At 45.6% G+C, this 23,071-nt stretch overlaps 1 protein-coding gene across 2 annotated transcripts in view; it reads right to left on the bottom strand.

Moving 5' to 3' along the window:
- The window catches only part of LOC138286509 (4-hydroxyphenylpyruvate dioxygenase), a 560,744-nt gene that overhangs the window by 494,103 nt on the left and 43,570 nt on the right, over positions 1-23,071 (bottom strand). For both annotated transcript variants that reach the window (XM_069226859.1, XM_069226860.1), the window contains exon 3: positions 16,170-16,232. In XM_069226859.1, coding sequence (XP_069082960.1) covers positions 16,170-16,232 — 63 coding nt within the window. The remainder of the gene's footprint in view (positions 1-16,169; positions 16,233-23,071) is intronic.

Genomic DNA, 23,071 nt, shown 5'->3' with positions numbered 1-23,071 from the left:
AAAAAAGACAACATTCCATCGTCCTCGCAGGACGACGTTGCTGTTGCCATTGACGTCGAAACCATTGGCGCCGACTTGTTCGCTGTCAGATGAATGATGAGTAAGATAGGGTCAAAAGCTTTGATGACATAATTCGTCACCATTGACATCAAGAAACTACCGCTCAGCGTCAAACCATTCAGATGTCGAGAACACACACTAGGTCGTTGGTCGAGTCAACATAAAAGGGACTTCATTCACTTGAATCAACATCACCACCGACAGCGAAAGAGCAGAGACTCTCTACATCCCTATCTCAAGTCTCCAAAGCTTGGTCCATCTCACCATCAACAGTGCCAACTATATTCGACTTCCCAACCCGTTCAATCTTCTGATGATCAAAATAATCCCAGAAAAGGAAGGAAACATCTAATCCTCCAGAGAGATATTGATTCAGGTTCATCTCCATATCTGGCTCCGTTACCATATAGACCCATCACTCCAATTATTCCATTTGAAGATCTGGTACAGGTTCCTCTGACACCATTGAATCTTTCACCACCAAGGAAAGCATTCAGAGCAACTTCAATATCTCCAATTAGAAAGTGGAAACCTCGTTCTCAAGCCAGGTCACAACAGCCACGGAGGAGTAGACACACTTCTTCTGAGTTTTGTCCACAAAGGCAAACAAGATCAAAGTTACAATCTAATTTTTCCTATTGAGATACTGATACAGATGTAACATCATACACTTTTACCTCACTGACTTGAATTTCAACAGTTGATGACATCATAACCTTTCAAGACGTATTACCCAGAGGAGTGGCAAAGTCAAGTATTAATTTGAAAACTTCTCAACCATTGGTGTCTAGTATCTTGGAGACCTTACAATCTAGGGCTGCACCTATACCATTGTTACCTTTAGTAGCAGGTCTTCTTGAGATAGCAGAAAATGTTTAACACTGGTTACAGGAAAGGCAGCAATACCATATTTACTGAAAAACTACAGACTTCCTGACCAGGACCCAATTTTCCTTAAAACATATCCAAAGCCGGATTCGGTCAAAGTGACAGTTGTCAGGAAAAGACTTGCTTTTGCACCAGATTCAGCTACTTCATGTAAAAGAGAAAGCAAACATATTGATGTTGTTTACAGAAAGATGTTTGGAACTGCCTCAACACAACTGAAAAATGCAAGTTCTTTTGCACTACTCAGACTATACTAAAGATAAAATTAGGATGGTATGAAGTACTTTGTGGATAATTTGCCAAAACATCACCAGCAGGATTATTTGGAAATGGTGAAGGAAGGTTCACTAGAAGTAAATCAATTAGTGCTGCTTTGGATGCTGTAGAACTTTCTGCTACCTGTTATTGTCATAGCATGGCTCTTTGAAGATACTCTTGGCTCAGATTATCATCTTTAAAGCCAGAAGATCAATTAAATATAGCAATTCTGTCCTTTTTGGTTACATCCCTATTTGGCCAACATACTTAAGTGGAAATGGTTTGAATGAAAAATGAGCCTGAAACACTTAAAGCAGTTGGGTTAGAAGAACAAAAAGTATTTTATACAAAATATAGGCAGATGGAGCAGTGTTTGTTCTAGAACAGGGTTCAACACCTGAATCAGCCTTATCAAAAGCAATAGAAACAAAATCAAATACAGCAATATCAAAGAGGATATGAGAAAAGAAAAACAACACCTTCAAAGACATCAAATTCAAGAGATAGACTTCCCCTCCAGTTACACATCTCTGTAGGGGGAACAGTAAAGAAACACCTGGAAGAGTGGAGATTAATACCATCTGACAAAGCGGTCCTCAAGATCATACAAAAGGGATACTTCATATGTTTCAGAACATTACCACCTTGTGCTCCTCCGAAAACCAACATCAAAATAGCAGCTTAACATCCTACAGAAGGAACCCCAACTTTTATTAGCCAATAAGCAATACAAACTGTTCCATCTCATCAAGAAAATATGGGGATATATTTAAGATATCTCCTGGTAAAGAAAAAGCCAACCCATACAACACAGCCCAATTTAAGACCTGCATCTTCTGAACAAATGTATTTTAAAAGAAAAGTTCTGGATGCTAGCCCTTCTCCAAATCTTTCCTCACATTAGAAAAAACGATTGGCTGTGTTCCATAGATTTTCAGGGCACATATATTCATATTCCCATTGCAACCCAATAAAGAAAAAAACTATGATTTCTGGTAGGATATTCCCACTACCAATGTACTGTTCTACCATTCAGACTAAAAATCTGCTTTGAGGACATTTTCAAAATGCATATTAGTAATCACAGGTTATCTCAGAAGAAACAAGATTAATGTTTAACTTTATTTAGATGATTAGCTCATAAAAGCCAGTACTTCTGCAAAAGCAAAAATAGACTTTTAATTCAATCTAAAGCTTCTGACGCGCCTGGGTCTCAATGTCAACTTGCAAAAGTCAATTGGGAAACCAGTGAAGGCTCTCATGTGCTTGGGAACATTCATAAACACAAAAACAAAAAGAGTGTATCCTTCCTTTCAGAGAATCTAACTATCTTCTAAAAATGCCTCAACCTCAAACAAACCAACAGTTCCCTAGCACGTCAAATTGCATATCTCTTTCGGGAGTATATATGTGCATCAAATGCAAGGCTGTTTATGTGACCTCTACAACAAAGCCTAGAGGATCAATGGTTGCAAAAAAAGACACAATCAGTAAGATAATCTCTGAATAACTACCCATGCCGAATAGTCTCTAGCATGGTGGAACAATTGTTTGAATTTCTTGATAGGAGTGCCATTCTATAAGACACTCTCCAAAAATGTGATAGGGACATATGGATCATCAACAGGTTGGGGAGCCCACCTCAGTCAACTCAAAGTACAAGGCCTTTAGCCTCTCAAAGAAAACATATTACATAAATATGCTAGGACTGAAGACAGTACATCTACCCCCCAAATATTTTCTCCCTTCCCTAAACTCATTCAACATATTCATACAAACAGCCAGCACCACAACCATGCATTACTTAAACAAACAAGGAGGAACAAGATCAATGCACCTGTTGCTTCAAGCACAAACAATATGGCACTGGGAATTAGCCAGGGGAATCAATCTGGTGGCATACATATTCCAGGAATGTTGAACAAAGAAGCAAATTTTCTCAGCAGGTGCTACGAGGAAAATCCCGAATGGGTCTTAAGCAATGTAGTTCTGCCAGCTGTTTTTCAAGAATGGGAATCTCCAAAATTAGACTTATCGCCACAACAAACAACAAAAAATGGCATCACTTTCCATCCAGGGCACCAGAGTGCAGCTCCCTGGCCCGCTCCATTTTTTAAATTCTTTTCCACCAATCCCACTGTTTCTAACAGCGGTTACCAAACTTCATAAACATAGAACCAAAATGATTGTATTAGCTCCAGAGTGGTAAAGGCAATGGTGGTATCTAGACCTTCTACAGCCCTCAGTTGTGAAACACAAAAACTACCCTGAAGGCCAGGCCTACTAACCAGACTACAGGGCCAAATTCATCACCAGAACCTTTCATCCTTGAGTTTGGCTGCATGGCTCATGCAGTCAGACAATATGACATTTAAATCTTCTCCAAGAAGGTATGGACATTTTAAAGGAAGCAAAAAGATCATCAACAAGGGCATGCTATTTATTAAAATGGAAACGATTCTGCATATGGTGTCATTCTAAAGGTGTCAGCCCTGTACGTCTCAAGAAGTATGTCGATATTTGCTACATTTAGCAAACTCCAAACTTCAATTCTCTTCTATAAAAGTTCACTTAGTAGCCATAACAGCTCACAGGAAATCTCCTCATCACGTTTAAGCCTTTAAAAGTGATAAAATATTTATGGAAGGGCTCAAGAAAGTTTTTCCACCTATCAGAAACCTATCTTCATCATGGGAACTAAATTTGGTCCTTGCAAGACTAATGAGTCCTCCGTTTGAACCTTTTCATAGGGCCACATTACAGTATCTTTCATGAAAAAATACCTCTTCAATTGAAGTCACATCAGCTAGGAGAGTTAGCAAAATTTAGGTTCTGTCCTCAATAGAACCTTTCCCAATTTTTATGCTAATGAGGTTGTTTTACAAACAACTCTATCTTACTTACCTAAAGTAGTACTGGACTTCCACATAAATCAGACTATCACATTACCTACATATTTTCCTAATACATAAACATCTGCGGATGTCTCTTTACATTCTCTTTAAGGTAAAAGATATGTATGCTTTTACTTAGACAAAACAAAAGACATTAGTAAGATAAATACATTTTATCCATTAAGGTTACATTAGAAAAAGATCTAAAGCTTGTGTTTCACTATGTTTCCACTTTTCAAAAAAACCTTTACCAGGCAGACCTAAAGCTCATTTCATAAGAGGGAAAGCTACCAGTCCTGAATGGATTAGAAATGTCCTTAGTGCAGATATTTGTAAAGGAGCAACATAAAAGTCAATTCACACGTTCACTAAACACTATTGTTTCTGACACTGATACCCACGCTGAAACTAGAGTGGGATGAGAGACGTGTAGATATCTTTCTAAATTATGAGTATATTCATATATTTTGACAGCATCTACTTTAAAATTGATCTCTTAAACAGGCTACTCTATTTAAGTATGTATAACTATCAATGAAGAACCTACGATGAAGAAGAAAAGGTTACTTACCTGCAGTCCTGGTGCCCCATTGTAGGAATCTTCATTGAAGCCATAAACACCACACCCTCCCTTCAAGCTGCTGCAATATTTTCTCATGTAGATGCATAAAAATAACACATACTTCCAATACACTTTGCCTCCAAAAAAAGAACTGAGGGAGCTGGGAAGAGATGTTTCCCAGGTTCTTAAAGGGACAGGCTCCTTTCTTTTCTGTCTCCATTAAATTTTAGCCATCAAGCTGCCATTTCTGCCTTCATGTTCACTGAGGAAAACACTTATGAAGCCTAGGTTTTCTATTAAAAGATGCGGCAATATGGTATAATGAATGCATTTGGCAGGTTTATAACTGCATAAAATCCAGAAAACATGACACTTTTTTGGGGGGGCTTCCATTCAATAGATGTATTCAGACTTTTTCAGATCAAAAGACAATGTTTTTATGCTGTCTGCATAAGATGCAGTTATATAGTGGTGTTCAGTGGAGTGTGAAAATGGCGGGGAATAATTCAAGCATGTATGACTTCAATGAAGATTCCTACGATGCAGAACCAGGACTACAGGTATGCAACCTTTTAAAAATATATATATATTAATTGATTTTAAACATATTAGTAGCAACACTTGACAATAATAACATAAAGGTTCATATCGCTAACTACTAGTCAGTCCATTAGTGTCATGCCACATGAGTAGAGCCAAAGGTCTCAACGGATTCAATGATTCAGCAGAGTTGCATCGTACCATATAAAGCATTAGTCGTGGCAAGTAATTCCTTATAGTATCAATAACTTCAAACAGGGGGACTGGATGGGATACATGCACTCCCACAGACAAAAGGCAACAACATAGCAGTATAGTCTGTATGCAATCTCTGGGGGGGTTGCCCAGCACCCCAACTGGTGTCATCATAGTACCAGGGGTCTTTCATGCCTACGCCTGAGCGTTCCAGCCTGCGCTCGAAGATATGCCAGAAGGGGGGACCATATATCCGCAGGTCTAGAATTTGCCAGCATTAGGTCCCAATGCGTTCCTGGCCCCACCACGTTGCAATACTGCGCTTCGCTAGAATAAGAAGCATTCCCACCAGCTTCCTGTGATCTGACTGTATATCCTTAACATACCCCAGGAGCGCTATCAATGGCATGTGTGGCAGGCAGGAAGTCTGCATCGTCTGCTGCACATCGGGGGACCCTGAGTCTGAGCACAATCCCATATGACAAAGCTGCAGGGTAGTGTAATATAATTGGTTTATAAACTTAAAATGTATCAAGCGCAGCCGATAGTTGGGAGAGAGAGCACGCATGTATTTCCAAATATCATCAGACAAAGTCATGTCCAAATCATTCTCCCATTGCGCTATGGCTTGCGGTTTCGTAGATGGGGCAGCTGCCTGCATAGTTGCATATAGACGGGTGACAAGCTGCTTAGGTGCTGGAGAAGAATATAGCAGCTCCAGGGCCTGGAAACCCGGTTGGGGGGGGAGACAGCTGCCCGGATTTGTAAGTAGGTAAAGTGATATAGCGCAGCATTGTAAGGTTCGTGGAGCGCAGATTCAGGAGTCACAAATTTGCTCTCCGACTACAGGGAGCCCATAGTAGTTAGCTGCATGCCCCTGCTGGTCAAAGGCATTGTGGGTTGGTCAATGAGCAGCATAGATCGTGCGTACATTACAGGCACACATGTGTGACAGAACAGCACTTGCCAGACCAAGCGAGTACATGCCACAGTGTTGATTCTTGCATGGGGTCGATGTGTGGGGAAGTACAGTTCCCTGGAAAGCCTGCACGGCCAAATGGAGTCCTGTTCAGGGGCTGTGCATGGCAGATATTAAACACAGTGGATCCAGAAATGGGCACAATGTGCCTGGACACAGTTGTAACATAGCTCCATATCTGGCGCCCTCTGTGCACCCAGTTCGAAGGGTTGGGTCAGCATTTCTCATGAGATTCGGGGCTGCCTGCTCACCCATACTAGGGCTATTAGTAACGAACGGAGCCTATTTCAGAAACACGAGGTAAGGATATTTATAAATAGGTATAGAAATTTAGGAAGGATAACCATATTGGTAAGCGCGATGCACCTTGTGAGCAAGAGGGGGAGAGAGCGCCAGGCCTCAACCTTATCCCCCAACTAGGAAACCGCTCTGCCACATTTTTCAGCCCGGAGATCCTTCATATCTCTACATAACCAGATCCCCAAGTATCATGAGGGCCAAGCTGCCCAGCGAAGTGGGACCTCAGATGCATGCGGGGTTGTGACCTCCAACAACGGAAGGATAATGGACTTTGTCCAATTTATGGTAATACCTGACAATCCTCCAGATTTTATAAACTCTTGGATAACAGGGTCTAGATTGATATGCGGGTCTTGCATATACAAGGTGACGTCGTTGGCTTGGATTGATACTAAAATGGGCCGCTGATGGAACAGCAGCCTTTGGTGATTGTGGTGCTGGCACAAATGCGCAGCCAACGGCTCCATCGCCACCGCAAATAGCAGCCGTGAAAGAGGGCAGCATTGCAGAGTACCCCTGGTTATCAAAAATGGTTCACAGATATGCCCTTTGATCCTCAGTCTGGCTACTGGTTTTAGATAAAGCAGTCGTATCAGGCAGATGAATCTTGGGCTGAGACCCAAATGGGTCAGGAGTGTGAAGAGAAAGGACCACTCGAGGGAGTCAAAGCCTTGGTAGCGTTTAAAAAGTTTCCTGCAGCCCGGTGCTCAGGGTCTACCGACTGGGCCACCGCAAAGTAGGTATGCAAGCTGTACGCAGTAGATCGACCCAGAACGAACCACGACTGATCTGGCAGCGGATTAGAGGGAAGCAGAGGCTGAAGCCCGGATGAAATCAGCTTCGCCAGGATCTTGTTTTCCACGTTTATTAGCAAAAGTAGTCTGAGGAATCACAGTAAGTGGGGTCTTTCCCTGGCTTTAGGATGGTAACAATAAGCACCTCACATAAGGAAGGAGGTTGCGTACCTCTCTCCATAGATTCCGCAAACATATCAAGCAAGTGTGGCACTAGGAGCTCGGCATATTCCTTATAAAAGGCTGCTGTGGGCCGGTCTGACCCCGGTGCATCATCACTGGGGAGAACGTGTACAACCTGAATAACATCCTCTTCTTAGAATGGGGAGTCCCGATACAGTTTGTGCCTGCTTCCAAGCCACAAAAGGCTGATCGTATCAACAAATTCTGTGTACCTCTCGAGGTTCTGGCCTGTTTATCGAGGAATATAAGGAAGAATAAAAGTCCCTCATTATCTGTTGCACCGCAGCCATCCCTCCATGCACTACCCCCTCATTGTCACAAAGCTCCACTAGATAGTCGCTAGCCCATGACCAGTGAATCAGGGAAGCAAGCGACCTACCGGCCCGCTTCCCTTCACCATAGTGCTTGGTTGTCGCCTTCTTCCCCAAAAAGCTGACCTCACGGTGCGCTGCCTCATTATATTGCAATAGCTTTTCTCAGGCTTCCACCAATATCGAAAACAACAGATGATGGACGGAATGCAGAGCAAATCAAACATTCACCCACAGTCACAGATCTGGGTTTAATCCATCAGTTTTTTTGCTTGCCATGACTTTCCAGTTTAGGCCCAGCCATGTGCAAATCAGTCTTGACCCTGCTCCCCATGGGTTCATGTCTCCCGCCGACCACAGGGGACCACACCAGCTCTCCCCTGCCGCCGCGCAGCAGCTGCTGGGGACCAGTTCTCAACCCGGCGGGTGCCATCGGCGGCCAGCCTCCGCAGGCAGCCTCGATCTTCATATGGGCATAAATGTCCGCAATCCAGCAGTCACACGGTCCGCCACCCTTCACATGGCTCATTACAGCACCACCGTCGTTACCAGCGCTGCAGGGCATCTGTCTGCATCACCCCAGCTCTTTTCTGACCGTCAATGGCTCCAGGGATGCAAAGAAATGTAGGATTAATTCTCCTGGCCAGCCGAGCATCACAAGGGGACGGCCCTCTTACGTCCAGGCCACACCCCCAACCTTTTCTTACTTTTTGGTAGCAGTCTTTCTGGTTGATACTCTATCTAATCACAGGTTTCTCATCTTGTGAATATTCAGTTGTGTACAGGCCCTTAGGCACTTGCAGTCCAGTGACTCTAGTCTTGGGCTGAAGAAATTGAACATTGCATTCCCCATTCCTCCTTCAGTTTCTAGTGTAACTGGTTCACAGTTACAGCAGGAGCATGGACACTGACTCTTTCTACATCTGCCATTCCTTGGCATCAATTTTAAAGAGTTGGAGCTGGGAGTACTTTGGTGGTTACAACTTTGCTTTAGATTAATTATGGCTCCCCATATAAGCTCCCAGCCCCCTTCAGCTTTTCTCTTGACAGTTTTTGTCACTTAACAGCTACATTGACTACTGCACTGATTCCACTGCAGCTGTCATTCAGTAAAAACTGCCACCAGGGGTTCTGGGGATATTGTGCGCAGACCAGGGCCGTACTGGCCTATAGGCAATCAAGCAGTGCCTGACAGCTGCTCGGATAGGTCACTTTGTGGGCTGTTGTTTTGGCTGTTTGTGGGCCTGTTATATATTCTGCTGGGTCAGTTTATTAAAAAAAACATTGCCTGCAGCAAGCCCAAATCTGTGCTGTCTTCCATACTTTGCAAAACACTTATACAGTGTGTCTTTACAAATTCAAAACTTCCCTAATTTGTAAACATGGATCACTTTTTTAGCTACTTAATTCATTAATTGGGGGGGGCACATTTATTTTGCTGCCCGGGCCTTTTTTTTTCTCCCAGTTCAATCATGTCATGGACTACAATGGGCCCTTCACATCCACAACTGAATCAAGATAGGGAATGACCAAGTGTTCCCACCCCCCTTGCCTCTTCCAACAGCTGCTGTCAAATGGCAAGCAGATCACAGCCAAGTGCACTAAAGTGTGTATCAACTGCTCAATTTTCAAACTTTCATTCTGCAAGTGCAACTGCCAGGTTCGGAAGGTGATAGAACATGTTCTCGAGGAGCTCCTGGATATCCACAGAGAACAACATAAGCATTTTCTAATAGCAACAGTGACTGTTGCAGTGAACATTATAATGTACTTATCGGATGTTTGCCCTTCTTAGGTTCCCTCTTCTTCCACTAGTAACCATTAATTCAGATAGTAAGCTATTATCCATTGGCAGTTCCTCTGCTATGGCGGAGGAGCGTTTGTCCCCCCCCCACCGCCAGCAGCTGCAAATTGAAAGGGGTGAGGCAATGGGGATGACAAGCACTGAGGGGAGTGGTCTGCACTCCCCTCAGTGTGCATGTGTGTTTGGCAGGTCATCTCAGGCCAGCCAAACACATATGCGCAGTGAGCTCTCTCCACCCTGGCACTGTGTTGCAGGGTTGGAGACAGCAGGCAGAGGCTCCCAGTCTGCCTAGGAGCGCCAAGCGAGGGCGCTCCGGCCAATCCTAACACTGCTTTCATGTTGCCTGCAGCATGAGAGCAGCGTTAGCCTTGGCTGCAGGGCAGGCTGGAAGCCTGTGTCTGCAGTGAGTGAGGACCGAGGCATGGTGCAGCGGAGGTGTTTTTTTTCCATTATTTTTTCATTTGTCTTTTTTTTGTGGCCACTTTGCTCAGACAGGAGGCTCTCCTGCTATTATCACATGATAATACTTACTCTAACATAAATTAATGCTAGAGTAGATAACTATGCTTTATGTCCAATACATAAGGTGAGTCTACATATCCCAGTATTAGCATGACTTCCTCAAAACACCATATAAATTCTATTCACGTTTATTTTTCTTGCAGAGGACAGAAGGGAGTGTGTGTCTCCATACACTTGGCTCCCCATGAAGTAACTTTGTGATCAGAGCCTTCTCAACATATGTTTCCACCTTCAGTTTGGTAGTTTTTTTTGCCCCTAACCCCGTGCCTTCCTCTTTTTCCATACGTGTGGCTTCACATTTAATCCAAAACACAAAAAGATTGTGGTGGTGGCAGTGGTCCCCCATGGCAGTGTGTGCCATGGCAGCTATCTGTGTGTCCTTTCAATAGAACCTTCATTAGGCACAGATATACCTACTACAGTTCATTCTGTCTTAGGGGAGGACAAAAGAGAGAAAAGGAGTCTGTTTGGATGGAAATTTCCATGCATAGCTTGTGCGCCCAGATTGGGTAACGTGAATGATGTCATTCATTGGGTTGTGGAATAGGAAAGACAGTTTGTTTGGGCAGTGGTGAGTATGCATGTTTGAGTTTTTGTCTGTAACGGAATGCATGAAATAATCGAAAATGCAAATGAAGCTGCAATTAAGGGCTGGACGAGAACTTTCTTCTGCAGAAATCTTTGTTCTTTCCCAGTGCAACAATCAATGCCGCATGGTTTGGCAATGCAGTGGTTGGGGGGAGGCTTATAATTTCAAATGAAAAATCTCAGACTCCTCAGATTTTAGAGAACTTTAGCATTGTAAAGCTTAAATTCTGGTTGTTAGACCTGACAGCCTTAGGGTGGTCACCCCTAACTTTTTGCCTGCCTCCCTTCACTTTTTGGATACTGTTTTTACTGGTTTTAAGACTGCACACTTTACCACTGCTAATTAGTGCTAAAGTGCATTTGTTCTCTCCCTTTAAACATGATGGCATTGGATCATACCTGTAAGGAAATGTCTTCCTCGGCATGGTTACCCCCTGACTTTTTGCTTTTTGCTGATGCCAGTTATGATTGAAAGTGTGCTGGGACCCTGCTAACCATGCCCCAGCACCAGTGTTCTTTCCCTAAACTGTACCTTTGTTCCCACAATTGACACAGCCCTGCCACACAGATAAGTCCCTTGTAAATGGTACCCCTGGTACCAAGGGCCCTGTGGCCAGGGAAGGGCTCTAAGGGCTGCAGCATGTATTGTGCCACCCTGGAGACCCCACACTCAGCACATGCACACTGCCTAACAGCTTGTGTGTGCTGGTGGGGAGAAAATGACTAAGTCGACATGGCACTCCCCTCAGGGTGCCATGCCCACCTCTCACTGCCTGTGGCATAGGTAAGTCACCCTTCTAGCAGGCCCTAGAGCCCTAAGGCAGGGTCCACTACCCCACAGATGAGGGCATAAGTGCATGAGCACTATGCCCCTAAAGTGTCTAAGCAAAACCTTAGACATTGTAAGTGTAGGGTAGCCATAAAGAGTATATGGTCTGGGATTCTTTCAATTACGAACTCCACAGTTACATAATGGCTACACTGAAATCTGGGAAGTTTGGTATCAAACTTCTCAGCACAATTAATTCACACTGATGCCAGTGTGGGATTTATTGTAAAATACACCCAGAGGGCATCTTAGAGATGCCCCCTGAATACCAGTCCGACTCCTAGTGCTAGGCTGACCAGTTTCTGGCAGCCTGTCACAACCAGATGAGTTTCTGGCCACATGGGGTGAGTGCCTTTGTCACTCTGTGGTCAGGAACAAAGCCTGTACTGGGTGGAGGTGCTTCTCACCTCCCCCTGCAGGAACTGTAACACCTGGTGGTGAGCCTCAAAGGCTCATGCCTTTTGTTACAGCACCCCAGGGCATCCCAGCTAGTGGAGATGCCCGCCCCTCCGGCCACTGCCCCCATTTTTGGCAGCAAGGCTGGAGGAGAGAATGAGGAAAACAAGGAGAAGTCACCCACCAGTCAGCACAGCCCCTAAGGTGCCCTGAGCTAAGGTGACCCCTGCCTTTAGAAATCCTCCATCTTCAGTTTGGAGGATTCCCCCAATAGAATTAGGGATGTGCCCCTCTCCCCTCAGGGAGGAGGCACAAACAGGGTGTAGCCACCCTCCAGGACAGTAGCCATTGGCTACTGCCCCCCAACTTAAACACACCCCTAAATTTAGTATTTAGCGGCGACCCTGAACCCAGGAAATCAGATTCCTGCAACCTGAAGAAAGAAGAAGGACTGCTGACCTGAAAGTCCCGCAGAGACGACGGAGACGACAACTGACTTGGCCCCAGCCCTACAGGCCTGTCTCCAGACTCAAAGAACCTGCACAGTGACGCATCTGAAAGGGACCAGCGACCTCTGAGGACTCAGAGGACTGCCCTGAACTTAAAGGACCAAGAATCTCCTGAGAACAGCGGCACTGTTCAAACCCTGCAATAACTTTGCAACAAAGAAGCAACTTTCAAAGAACTCTCTCTTCCTGCCAGAAGCGTGAGACTTCACACTCTGCACCTGATGCCCCCAGTTCAAGTTCAAGAGAACAAACACCGTAGAGAGGACTCCCAGGTGACTATGACGACGTGGGTAACCTGAGTCGACCCCCCTGCATCCCCACAGCGACACCTGCAGAGAGGATCCAGAGGCTCCCCCTGCCTGCAACTGCCTGGTAACAAGGAACCCGATGCCTGAACCAAACACTGCACCCGCAGCCCCCAGGACCGAGAGGAACCACAATCAAGTGCAGGAGTGACCAGCAGGCAGCCCTCTTCCTAGCCCAGTCGGTGGCTGGCCCGAGAAGCACCCCTGTGCCCTGCCTGCATCGCCTAAGTGATCCCCGGGTCCCTCCATTGTTTTTAATAGCAAACCCGACGCCTAATTTGCCTACTGCACCCGGCCGCCCCTGTGCCACTGAGGGTGTGTTTTGTGGGCTTGTGTGTGTCCCCCACAGTGCTATACAAATCCCCCCTGGTCTTCTCCCCAAGGACACAGGTACTTACCTGTAAGCAGACTAGGACCGGAGCACCCCTGTTCTTCATAGGCGCCTATGTGTTTTGGGCCCTCCTTGGACCTCTGCACCTGACCGGCCCTGTGTTGCTGGTACAATGGCTTTGGGGTTGCCTTGAACCCCCAACGGTGGGCTGCCTATGCCCAGGAGACTGACTGTGTAAGTGCTTTATTTACCTGAGAAACTTAACCAAAACTTACCACCCCCAGGAACTGTTGATTTTTGCAGTGTCCACTTTTAAAATAGCTTATTGCCATTTTAACCTAAACTGTGTGTCTTACTGTTTTAAATCAAAGTTCTATACTTACCTGTGTGAAGTACCTTGCATTTCATGTACTTACCTCAAACTTGAATCTTGTGGTTCTAAAATAAATTAAGAAAATAAATTTTTCCATATAAAAACTATTGGCCTGGAGTTAAGTCTTTGAGTGTGTGTTCCTCATGTATTGCCTGTGTGTGTACAACAAATGCTTAACACTACCCTCTGATAAGCCTGGATTATTTAATTTACTTATAAGCACCTATTAAAGTGCACTACATGCGCCCAGGGCCTGCAGATTGAATGCTACTAGCGGGTCTGCAGCACCGATTGTGCCACCCATTTAAATAGCCCCTTAACCATGTCTCAGGCCTGCCATAGCAATGCCTGTATGTGCAGTTTCACTGCCAATTCGGTTTGGCATTTAAAAGTACTTGCCAAGCCTAAAACTCCCCTTTTTCTACCTATAAGTCACCCCTAAGGTAGGCCCTAGGTAACCCATAGGGCAGAGTGTTGTGTAGACAAAGGGCAGGACATGTACCTGTGTAGTTTACATGTCCTGGTAGTGTAAAACTCCTTAATTCATTTTTGCAGTACTGTGAGGCCTGCTCCTTTCATAGGCTAGCATTAGGGCTAACCTCATATGCTGTTTGAGTGGCAGCTGCTGAACGGAAAGGAGTAGGAAGGTCATAATTAGTATGTCCAGAATGGTAATAAAAATCCTGCTGACTGGTGTGGATTTAATGTTACTATTTTAGACATGCCACTTTTAGAAAGTGAGCATTTCTCTGCACTTAAATCCTTCTGGGTCTTACAATCCACGTCTGGCTAGGTTCAGTTGACAGCTATCTTGTGCATTCACTCAGACAAACCCCAAACACAGGATGCTCAGCCTCACTTGCATACATCTGCATTTTGAATGGGTCTTTCTGGGCTGGGAGGGTGGAGGGTCTGACACTTACATGTCAAAGGACAGTAGCCAGCCCTCACACAAAGGACTGCCACACCCACTACTGGGACCCTGGCAGACAGGATTTAACTGAAAGGGGACCTTGTGCACTTCTACGCCACTGTTTGAAGTCTCCCCCATTTCAAAGGCACATTTGTGTATTTAAACAGGGCCTCTTCCCCTACCAACTCAGACACTTCCTGGAGAATAGAACCTGAACCAGAACCTGCAACCTGCCAATAAGAACTGCCTGGCTGCCCAAAGGACTCACCTGACTGCTTTCTGTGAGGGACTGCTGCCTTGCTGTTGCCCTGCTGCCTTGCTGCTCTCTGGTTGTGCAGAGAAGTGCTCTCCAGGGGCTTGGATAGAGCTTGCCTCCTGTTTCCTGAAGTTTCGGGACCAAAAAGACTTCATTCCTGCAAGAAGAACTCCCTATGCAGCAGAAATCGACGCACAGACGGCAGAAAACGATGCACAGCCTGCATCACAGTGAAAAATTCACTGCATGCTGAACCGGAACGACGCAGCCCGACTCTGCAAGGAGAAGATTGACGCAGTGCCAGCGTAGCGACTGGAAATTCGACGCACGGCCCACTGGATCGATGCACAGCGAGCCAGAACGACGCAGCCCGACTTCCAGAGAGGAATCGACGCAGTGCCTGCCGTGTGGTAGAAATTTCCACGCAACGCCCACCGGATCGACGCAGCCCCTGTGACTTTGTCCTGTCAGTGCCGGATTTCAACGCATCGTCCCCGGGGCGTCCAAAAACCCCACAACCTGAAGAGGATCCAAGACCGAGCACCGGAAACCAACATAAAGCCCTCCCTGCGTGAAAACTAAACAACGCATCACTGTGTGGGGCCCGAGAAATCGAAGCACACTTCCCTGTTTTCCATGCATCTCCTCCTCTGCGGTTCTTTGCGGAGATTTTGAACTCAAACCAGGTACCTTGTGCTTGCAAGAGACATTTATTGCTTTTAAAGAGACTAGAGACACTTTATATCATTTGTACAGTGATATCTCAACATATACTTATTGCATCTTAATAGTTTTGACCTGCATCTTATCAGATAAATATTATATATTTTTCTAAACACTGTGTGGTGTATTTTTGTGGTGTTCTACTGTGTTAATGCATGAGTTATTGCACAAATACTTTACACATTGCCTTCTAAGTTAAGCCTGACTGCTCAGTTCCAAGCTAACAGAGGGTGGGCACAGGATAATTTATATTGTGTGTGACTTACCGGACTAGAGTGAGGGTCCTTGCTTGGACCGGGGGTAACCTGACTGCCAACCAAAGACCCCATTTCTAACACTGGTCATATATCTGAAATGTAATCTTCAATACTCAAATCTAAACAGTAAATTCCACTCCAAATTACTTTTTACATTGTTTTAAGGGGCCCTTTTCGTTCCACAGTATTCACCTGTAGCACATGCAGGAATTTTTGCAGAATGAAAATATATGTTTGCCTAGGACCTACTGCTGTGGCCAGTGTGGTTTGTGTATTGCTGGAGATGAGTAGGAGAAAGCACCTGCAATTTCTTGTTGATTTGTATCATGTGAGGTGCTCAGGAGTATGCGCAAGAATTCCCTTATATCACCTTACCAAGCCGTTGGAGGATTTGCTTACCTGTTTTGCATTTCCAACCCAGAACGTCAGGTGGTGGAAACTGATGAAGCGACCCCTCTGGTGCTGAAAATAAAAACATTCCATAAAATTACATAAGAGATGGTCAAGTTCTCAATTAAAGACAATAGCAAGCAGTGCTTAATTTGTAAATAAAGAGGTGCCGGTGCCCGAAGCCCTCCTCTTAAACATGCGGCTGCTGCAATTAACTGTGTGAACACGGAATACTGAGGCAGCGTAATCCTGAAGCCATCCCGGGCCTCTTCAATCCATATAACGTCTCTACCTGTCCCTTCAGCTCACTCTTGCAGCTTTCTGCTTTCTTCCTTTGTGACGCTTTTTCGTTTTTCCCTTCATCCGTCTTTCCCATATGTGTCTTTTGATCACAGCAAATCCTTGAGGCAGAAGACCAAGCCCCGGCCCTCAAAAATAAGTGCCGGTGCTTAGCACCGGAAACAACAAGCACAAATTAAGCACTGATAGCAAGAGAGAATTACTATGGCCAGCTATCTTACAATGCCGCACCTCTAAGACAAAACGAGGATGCATGATATCTACAGACCTGATACATTGATATAGCATTGTAGACTGTAGTAGTGGGGTTTATAGGTCATTAAAGTTTTGCTCCAGCATTATAAGGCCGAACGGAACATGAGGTTTGTAATTAGGGAGCACAATTTTAATGGCTGGTGTGCCCTTCTCCAGTGGGCTATGAGGCTGTTACAATATCCCACCCCAAAATAGTGCAATGATGTAAGTTAAAAAAAGCATCCCAAAAGCACAAATGGTTTACAATCCTGCCTGTCTCTGAAGCTTCTCACCCTTTTTCACAGCTCCTGTGTGAACGTTTACCAATTACTGCTGTGTGCACGGCCCCACCACTGAATGTCAAAGATTTTCAGCAGATGTTGTGAAAGGAGGCTGAAGGCTGAAGACAGTCCCCGATTCTCCCTCGGACCAAACTTATTTTCTTCAGTTGGCAAAGCCAAGGAAACACGTGAACTAAGGGGATTTACCTCTTCTCTCCTTCTGCAGCTCCAGTGAGCCATTTGAGAAGGGAGGAGAAAGGCTTGTTGTTTTTCCTCTTCCACTGCCTTTGCCTCTCCATATATCACAATCCGTATATCCTGGGAGACAGGGCAGTGGGAGAGTCAAAGGCTGTAGAACATTGAAAAGGTGACATCAGCGAGTCTACACCAGTCCTTTTAAACCAGAACTTCTCCATTGTCTTCAATGCACCTGACAACATCCCAGCCATCCATTCTTCAGCCTGGATCTTCTAGTCTTTCTGCAGACACCCTATGTTGTGGGGTAGCCTGCAAGGAATGCATGGGCTAGGTGCTTACAGCGTGGCCTGTGAGCAATCCAATCTCTTCACAGCGATGTGGACCAAAATCTGATGAACCTCTCCCATCCCATAGTATAGATGTTGGAGGGAGAGAGCCCAGAAGCCCCTGTTAGGAATTTCAACATGAGGATGGATTGAGCAAGCGCTGGATGCATTCCTCCCTCCTCTTGTATTCCAGGTAATCCACAACATATTTTGAAATTCGTACTGATAAATATGCCACTGTGAATCTGCCGGTTGCAGTTCATGAAATAAAGACTCCAACTTAATTGATTTTTCCGTTGTGTGGGTGTGTATGTACACACACATTTATTGGGTATTAGTCATGCTTTATAACGTATGCTTTATGCTTTATAACTCTCCATTACATTACATCCCTTAATATGATTAGGAAAATTGGTGTGAAGTACTCCAAGATGCCAGTGGTCTGGATACATCTCCAGCTATTGGCCTTGTGTTCTCCCTATTTCCTGCTACTGAGGAAAGCGCATCTCACAGTCATTATGCGCAGGACAGCAGAAGTTTTAGACCAACAGCTACTTTCTATGGAGGTGAAAACGAATGTTTTGAGTGAGGTTCTTTAACCTGATCAGGCTCTTATGGAACCCCTCATGCTATGTAATAAGTCCCTTACAGATACTTTTTTGGGCACTTGGGCAAGCCATGTTCGAGTCCGCTGGTTAATAGGCATGTTGCTCGTCACCATCGTCCTGCACCGGGTGACCCAGCCTTTCTTGCACAACATCCAATATCCAAGAGTCTGATGGTACAGGCATCCATCAGTAAAGTCAGCCACAGTGCCTTCACTACCAAGGGGCCTGTATGTGAGTCAAAACGAATAGAAAGATTTGGTAATAAGTTTTTCTCCTCTACTGGCCTCACTCTAAGGTCAGTGAATGACTGCTATCTTCTGGGCCATTACTCCCATGCCATTGGGGCGGGGTGGGACAAGTTTTACCAGGAGCCCCTTACTCAAGCTACTCAGGATGGTCGTGATGCAGCAAAATTCATAATATATTCTGGTTCAAAAGACCCACTGCCTAGGTCAAGCAATGGGTAGCAGTTTAGCCCTTCATCGCCATGCCTGAATGAGGTCTACAGGCTTCTCCAGGGATGTCCAAGCATCCCTGATGGACATACTGTTTGATAGTACTTGCCTCTTTGGCAAAAACAGCCATTGAGGGGTTTAAGGAAAACAGGGTCACAGCACATTTCTTGAGTCTTTCAGACCCCCACAAGATAGTTCTACAAATAAATCCGCCCTCTTTGAAGCTGTGGTCAAGGGTTTCAGATTTGTCAACCCTGCACCCTCTCCACCAATCCAGTAGGCTTTTCAGCCCTTTCATGGCAGAGGCTCCTAATGACAACACCCAGGACAGCAGGGGCAACTTGTAGCTCAGTCCTCTACCCCCTCTGCATTGGCAGCCCCAAAACCAATTTAGTGTGTCCTTGCCGGCATACAGTCAACCTGTTGTAGGAATGACTTGATATTTCCTCTAAAGGTGGCTGGCCATTGTAGGAGGCTGGCTCTCTATATAGTGTACTAAAATTATGTGCACAGTCTAAGCAACCCCACCTTGCTATCCAGAGGTATTAAGTAGACTAAGTAGTCGAGCAGTTAGGCTAATCTTGGAGATGTACTAAACATGTGTTGAACCCCCGTATCAATAAATGTGGACACACACTCAAAAGAATAACTCATTACCAATTTACAAAAATACTTCATATTTTCATAAAATGTGTAAGACCAAGATAATCACAATCAGGTAAGTACTTTTTAAGTTATGATTTTTCAAATTTTAGCAAAAAAAGCATTTTAGTGCATAGTTACGCACCACTGGAATCAATGGGAACATTTTTAAAATGCATATAAAATCAGGCAATGCTCTCACAAGTGTCACCTTCTATTTTTAGGTTGAGGTCATCGAGATGTGGTGTGGGCCAGCCATAGACGTTCAGGTGGTTCCTGGTTCAAGAGGGAGCAGTGACTGAAAGTCTTGGAGCTGGTGCAGAACGGAGAAGGGGACCACTTGGAAACACACTGCACAAGAGGATTTAAAGGTAAGTCCAGTGGGTCCCCTTGGAGTGTAGCAGTTGCAAGGGGTTAGGGACATCTAGAGCACAGCTGGTTTTCTAATGCAGAGACCAGGGGTATGGTACAGTGCAGATATGTCAGCCAAGGATGGTGTGTCCTAGGGTCCTTGGAGCCAAGTGGAGGTCACTTTGAGGGTGGATTGCAGGTCAGCAGGGCCACTCTCGGGGGATGGTTTTTAGGTGTCCTGAATTCCCTCAGCTGGTGCTTGCTTCTGGTCCTCAGAGAGTCCAGAGTGGTCTTTTCTTCTGGGTGCTCGATGTTGGGTGTCCAATACCCTGGGCTATGGCACTTCTCAGCCACTAGAAGTTGAAGGTCCAGCAAACGTGGCACACTTGCAGGGTTTGTCCTCTGGATCCTTCGGGTGAAATTTGGTCTGGCATCGTTGTCTGATTCGTTGGTCAGAGGCTGGTCAGTGAACTGAACTTCACTGGTTCTTGCCAGCTGGGTGCAGGGAGTGATGCCTTCACTCTGGAGGGAGGTTCTTGGCCTTTCTTAGAAGGTTGGAGGTCCCCTGGCGTTTTTAGAGTTCATTCAATGTCCAGTCGACCTCTCAGCTGTGATTGTCGATTCCTGGTGCAGCAGGCAGAGTTTGATGCCTTTTTCTTCTTGGAACAGGACTTCTGTTCTTGAGCCTTGAGACTTCTTTGTCACTGGCCTTATTCTGTCAGTCGAATCTGATCTGCAGGTCTAGGGATGCCCACTAAATACTGCATTTAGTGTGCATTTAGGGAAGTACATTGGAGTGGCCAATGGGCCACATACAGTAAGATGGCTACACCCACTATGTGACGACTTCCTGTGAGAAGAGGTCGCATCCCTAACCCTGATGGGCTATTTTCCTCCCATCCAAGATGGGGGGAAATGAAACAGAGTGGTCACCTTGCCTGCCACACCTGGAGGAAGGTGCAGACTGGAGGGTGGCCAGTCCTCCCACTCTGGCTAGGTTTGTCTGCTCAAAGTGGGGGGAAAACATTGGGCGGCCAACTACTGCTAGCAGAAGAGTCATAGGTCAGATTTCAAAGGGGGTAAAGCCTTTGAAGCTGGCCCCTGGGCCTAGGTGCCTGCCTGGGGCCGGAGGTGTAACACTTCCACTCAGGAAATGCTTTTAGTTCTGGCTCCTGAGAGCAGAGGCTCTCACCCCATGAGTCCAGATTTGTGTCTAGTGGTGTCAGGCTGGTAAAATCCAGTCAGCAACCATGTTAGGGCAGGGAGGGTTTGCAGGGGGCACCTCTAAGGTGCGCTCTGGGTACATGTTATAATAAATCCAACACTGGCATTAGTGTGGATTATTCTGAGTTGTTTGACACCAAACAACCCAGCACTCAGAGAGTCCATCATGTAGCTGGGGAACCCGTAATGACCAGTGTCCAGCAAATGTAGTTGCTATAGCTTCACTGTACACTTACTATGTCTTAAGGTTTTGTAAATACACAGTGTGGCCATATTTGCCTATGGAAACATATGCCCTCACATGCATTATAGTGCACCATGCCTTAGGGCTGTAAGGCCTGACAGAGGGGTGACTTACCTCTAGTGCATGCAGTGTTAGTGGACGGGGCATTCTTGGTGAGTGCCATGTCCAGGATGCAACTTTTAAATACACTTGCAATAGCAGTCTGCATGATGCTGTTGTGGGGCCTCTCAGAGTGGCACAGTTGGTGCTGCAGCTCTAGGGGGCACTCTTCAGTACCCATGCCCTTGGTACCAGAGGTACCATTTACTGGGGACTTACAAAGGTGGCTGATGTGCAAAACATAGTACAGTTTTGGGGAAAGAGATCTGGCCCTGGGAACCTGTTTAGCAGGGGCCTAGGGCACTTGCAGTTTAAAAACACATCAGGATCCAGGCTAAAAGTGTGAGGGGTACCTCATCCAAAAGGCAGCTTCCCACACAGCACCCCCCCCCCAAGCTAACAGGCCAGGAGACTCAGCCAAATTTGGGAGAGTCTTCCTAGTCTAGTCTGTCAGGAGAGGAAGAGTAGGGTAGCAGGCTGCATAGATGTAGGACTTACTCTGCCTTACACCCTACTGTTCAGGTCACTTCCTCTGGGAAGGTGATCCACCTCAACAGTTTCAGGACCCCTGTCAGTGGATTCTACTTTTGTTTTCCCTCTTTCTTTGGGATGAGAGGTGTCCGTCCACCTCTACTAACCTCATTTTAGCCAGGGTCACCCCTAGCTTACCTAAAGAGGTCACCCACAAGTGGAACAACCCCGCCATGACCAATAGGGCCAGGGGGCCTTTGAGGTTGGACCCACATGCCAAGGATAGTGTAGCCATTAAGGCTTACACCCAACAGAAGCCCCTGACAGCTGCCAATGCCCAGACCCACAATTTTGGATCTTCACTGACAGGTGAAGGAGCTAAGATACAAGTTCCTTTGGGTTCAGGGTGCCTGTTTTCTGTTTTAGAGTGGGGGTTACTACATCTTGTAGAAAACACCTTTCTTCCACTCTCTTATCTGTCAGCTGAGGAGCCACCAACTCAGGCTGAACAGTTGCCTGACTTGTCAGGACTTCTTGTGGGTCAGGTTGGGCTTCAGCAGGGCCAGTTTTGGAGGTCTTCCCAACTGGAGGAGAATCTACTTGGTCCACTGTAACTCTGACTAAAAGGTGCCCAACTTTCCTCCACTTTTTTCCTTTCTTTTTCTTTTTCTTCTGGGGCCTACTTGCATTTACTGCAGGGGCATCCCCTCTAGAATCCTGGGAAGAGGGCTGACAGTGGGCCAGCACCTCTTTTTGGGCTCTGACACACCTCTGGGTAGTCATTTCCACAGGGGGGGGGTCTGTACTGACTAACACCCTTTAGATGGTATAATTGTTTACTCCCTTCTGGAATCTCCAACTCACTTTTTGCCCCCCACCTTCCAGTTAAAGGCTAAGAGGACTTCCTCATCTGAGGAATCATCCCCTATGACTACACTGGCAACCCCTGGGGGTTTGTTAGTGGGTTTGTTTTTAGGACAGGCAGTGTCTTTGTTTGGTGCCCTGTCTGCATACAGTCATGGCACCATGCCTTAGTGGCATCCCAGTTCTTATCCTGGTACCCACTATTGTTTTGAGAGGTGACTTGAGTCCCACCATCTTGGACAGATTTTTGGGGGCCTGAAGTTGTTTCTGTGTTTTTAGTTTGGTGCCCATCTTTCCCATGGGGGGGCTTTTTGGCCTCTTTCTTTTGGTTAGTTTCTAATCACTATTTTAGAGATCTAACCAGGGCCCATAGCAATTCATTTAATTTTTTTTTTTTTTAAATAGTCCAATTGAATACAATTACAAACAATTTTCAAAGTTATTTATGTGAACACTTTGTGACAAAGTGGTATCAGCAAATGTAAAGTCTTGAACCCACCGCTGCCATCAAATGTAGGAGGCCGGCTCTCTAAATAATGTACAAAAATGATGTGCACTGTGCAGAGAGTCCAAGCAACCCCACCTTGGTATCCAGAGGTATTACATAGACCACT

Source organism: Pleurodeles waltl, chromosome 3_2 (assembly GCF_031143425.1).
Source record: "Pleurodeles waltl isolate 20211129_DDA chromosome 3_2, aPleWal1.hap1.20221129, whole genome shotgun sequence".
Classification (NCBI taxonomy): domain Eukaryota; kingdom Metazoa; phylum Chordata; class Amphibia; order Caudata; family Salamandridae; genus Pleurodeles; species Pleurodeles waltl.
Note: the sequence above shows the minus strand (reverse complement) of the source record. Positions and strands in the feature narration are given on the sequence as shown.